This window comes from Tupaia chinensis, unplaced genomic scaffold (genome assembly GCF_000334495.1).
Source record: "Tupaia chinensis unplaced genomic scaffold, TupChi_1.0 Scaffold144578_1, whole genome shotgun sequence".
Lineage (NCBI taxonomy): Eukaryota > Metazoa > Chordata > Mammalia > Scandentia > Tupaiidae > Tupaia > Tupaia belangeri.
The window spans coordinates 272,481-275,642 of record NW_006204438.1 but is presented as its reverse complement, the minus strand read 5'-3'; the positions used below and the strand labels follow the sequence as shown (position 1 = coordinate 275,642).

Below are 3,162 nucleotides of genomic sequence, written 5' to 3'. Positions count from 1 at the left end.
GCCAGACAGACAGAGAGAGACATAGAGACAGAAAGCGAGAAATCACCCCCTAGGGGGGGTTGGTCACACCGCAATCCCTTCTCCTCCATTCTCCTCTTGGGATCTTGGGCACGCAAGCACCCATGCCCGGCGTGAGTTTTAAGCCACCAGGTCCGGGACGGAAACTGCAGTCAACTATGTGGGAGTCCAGCGTCATAGCCATTACACTAACTGCTGGTTCCCAATAATCATATTTTATTCAGGATGTTTCTTGTAATCCTCTTAGATAAGATCCATGGAATTGACATGATGGGAACAGAATTTTTAGTAATATTTTTATGTAACTATATTTATACCATCCATAATTATTACAGAAACATTAAAGAAGAGAGATAAACCCATGCACTTTTTTTGTGGGAGGGTCTGTATTTTATCTTAATTGGTTACCATTATTGTATTTATAGAGTTAGAAATAATTAAGATTATAAAATCTTTTGTATACAGTAACCTTTATATTTATTTATCAACTGATGATTTAGACGGAAGATATCTTAACCTGAGACCAGTAGATACAAAGTCTCCAAGAGCAAGTTCCAGAAAGCTAGAAGCTTTCTTAGACTATCTTTATTTTAAAAATAAAATGGCCATCTATGGAAGCCCTGAACATAAATGATAAATCTTATGTCTTGATACATATACATATGTTTTTTCAAGAGACAGGAATCTAAATTTCCAACATACTGAAAATGATATAGGGACCAAAAACAGTTTTGAGAGAGAGAGAGAGTGAGAGAGAGAGAGAGAGTGAAATAAATGAAGAAAACTGCAGTTGAAAATAAAATCAGAATGGGGAAATAACATCTACAGTATGAAAGTCTCAAATTAAATCCCTTTTCACACATTATTTGTGTATCAGAATAACCTTGAGCATCAATTTGTACACTTGGGAAAGACGGGGAGTAAGAAAACTCGCTGCATTTTTCTCCCCTACGTATTTATGGTGAGAGTCAGATAGTGCGTATGCATGGGTTCCTAAAACTCATTGACGGATATCAATGACTTTACTTGAATAAATAGTTGTGATCATCCACCCAGCTACGTAAACATCTCATCTGATGGGGGGGAAAGACTGCTTCTTCAAGATGCCTATTTAATAAGAAATGAACATAGAACTGTGGAACCAAAAATATAGTGTTGGCAGAAATCTCAAAGCTATCACTCCTATACCTGAAAACACTGACCAGACTTTGTTCAGAACTTGTCTTTGAGCCATAGCAGAAGTTTTAAAAAGAAAATAAGAGATTTCAGTCCTGATTTTAAACAAACATAGCTATACTAAGAAAGATTTATATTAGCTCTCTTTTATTTCTCTATAGCTATTTATTTTACCAGCTAGTACGGGAGCTCACCAGGAAGAGACAGAGAGGCCCAGAGAGACAAAGAGACAGAAAGAGGGAGAGGAAGAAAGCACTGCTCAATGCGGTGTGGTCATTCCATAGCCCTCCTCCATTTCTCCATTCTGTTGGGATTTGGGGCACACATGCCCACATACCTGGAGTGCTTCTTTAGCTGCCAGGGATAGATTTTCAACCACATTGTCTTCCCTGTGAGAGCTGGCTCCCTTAACTACTAGGCCATGGGAATGGCCCTATTCCTCTATATCTAATGTAATATCAGTGACTGATATTTTTATTTTGTAACTGCAACAAAGAGAGTGTAGAGTCTTCTTTTTTTTTCATATTAATAATAAAAATATCACTAAGAGGGTTAAACTTAATGTCATAAACATAAAGAGATTTTTTCTCATAGAATGCTTTTCTTTTGTTACAGAATTTCATTAAAAGTCAAATATCTTATTTCTATTGGATTGGATTGTCCCGTATAGGAACGAGCCATCCCTGGACCTGGGAAGATAACTCAAAACCCTTTCACGAAATGTAAGTTTTTAGTATTGATAATATCCAATGGGTTCTATAATCACAGATTCTGGTTTAGAGTTCTAAGAATATATAGAGATAAATATGGATATCTACATATACATCTGACTAAATCACATATATGCAAGCATATCTATACATACATACACACACATACACACATGTAAATATCTGAAGGTCCTCTAAGCTCAGCTATAAAGGTGAGCACCTGGAGTAAAAAGGAGGCATTCAACTTCACTTCTATGTCTATTTCACATACAGCAATGTAGTTATGCTCAGAGCACCAAGACATCATTTCTAAAAGAGAAGAAATACATAGCACCTTAAATTTAGACAAATATTACCCCTTATGTCTACATTAGTGAATGTAAATTTTACTGTATTTATTTCCTTTAGATTTACTTTAAGTAATTGGAAAGAGTCTAATAGTGGAAATTGTGGAAGTCTAATAGCAACAAAGATGGATGCTTCTGACTGCTCCAGATCCATGTTCTACATTTGTGAGAAGAAAATCACTTGTCTTCCTACTTAATGATGAAAACAAAAATAACAGCAACAATGCAGAATTCATTTTTTTTTCTTTATAACAACACAGATTACTGGAAGTTCCAGAATCTCTTTTCTCTTTCGGACTATCTTTGCTATCTTATGGACTGTACCTGTATCTTAGCTTTTTGTTGAGACGAATCTGAAATATTGTATGTATTAGAATGAGGTCCAGCAGACCAACACTCCTGCCTTTTCACAAAAGTGTGAGGTCACACTATTTACAAGCACGTGTTGGAATGAGAGAGGCAGCACTTCTGATGAGGACTGGAAGCACAGTTCTCTATGTGCTCTTTCTGCATTGCACAGAGATTTCTAGGTCCTTCTGGAAACTTCAGTCATTGTCTGGCACCTTTTGGATGCCGAGAATAATTAATCACTCTTCCATATACCTTGTATTGCATTGCTGTGTAATTCCTAATGTTAAGAAAGACAGTATGTTCTACTAGAAATAGAATAGTATGTTAAGACTGAGTTTGAAAACTTTACCATGTTTGTGCTCCCTGGCAAGTCCAAAGTTCTGAGCTGTAGTGTTCTTATTGGTAAATAACTTCTAGATTGTTTTGCAAATGGGGTGTACCATTGTGTATTCCCACCAGCAATGTGTGAAATGCCATTTAATTCCATCCTTCCAACTTTGAATCTATTACATCATTTGGGGAACCATATTAATAATTGTATTATATAATAAAGCAATGGT

General features: G+C 36.2%; 1 protein-coding gene across 1 annotated transcript in view; it reads left to right on the top strand.

Moving 5' to 3' along the window:
* LOC114005824 (C-type lectin domain family 7 member A-like) overlaps positions 1-2,723 on the top strand; it is a 4,496-nt gene extending 1,773 nt beyond the window's left edge. The window contains exons 2-3 of the mRNA XM_027767750.1: positions 1,810-1,916; positions 2,313-2,723. Coding sequence (XP_027623551.1) covers positions 1,810-1,916; positions 2,313-2,448 — 243 coding nt within the window. The 3' untranslated portion in view covers positions 2,449-2,723. The remainder of the gene's footprint in view (positions 1-1,809; positions 1,917-2,312) is intronic.
* The last annotated feature ends 439 nt before the right edge of the window (positions 2,724-3,162 follow it).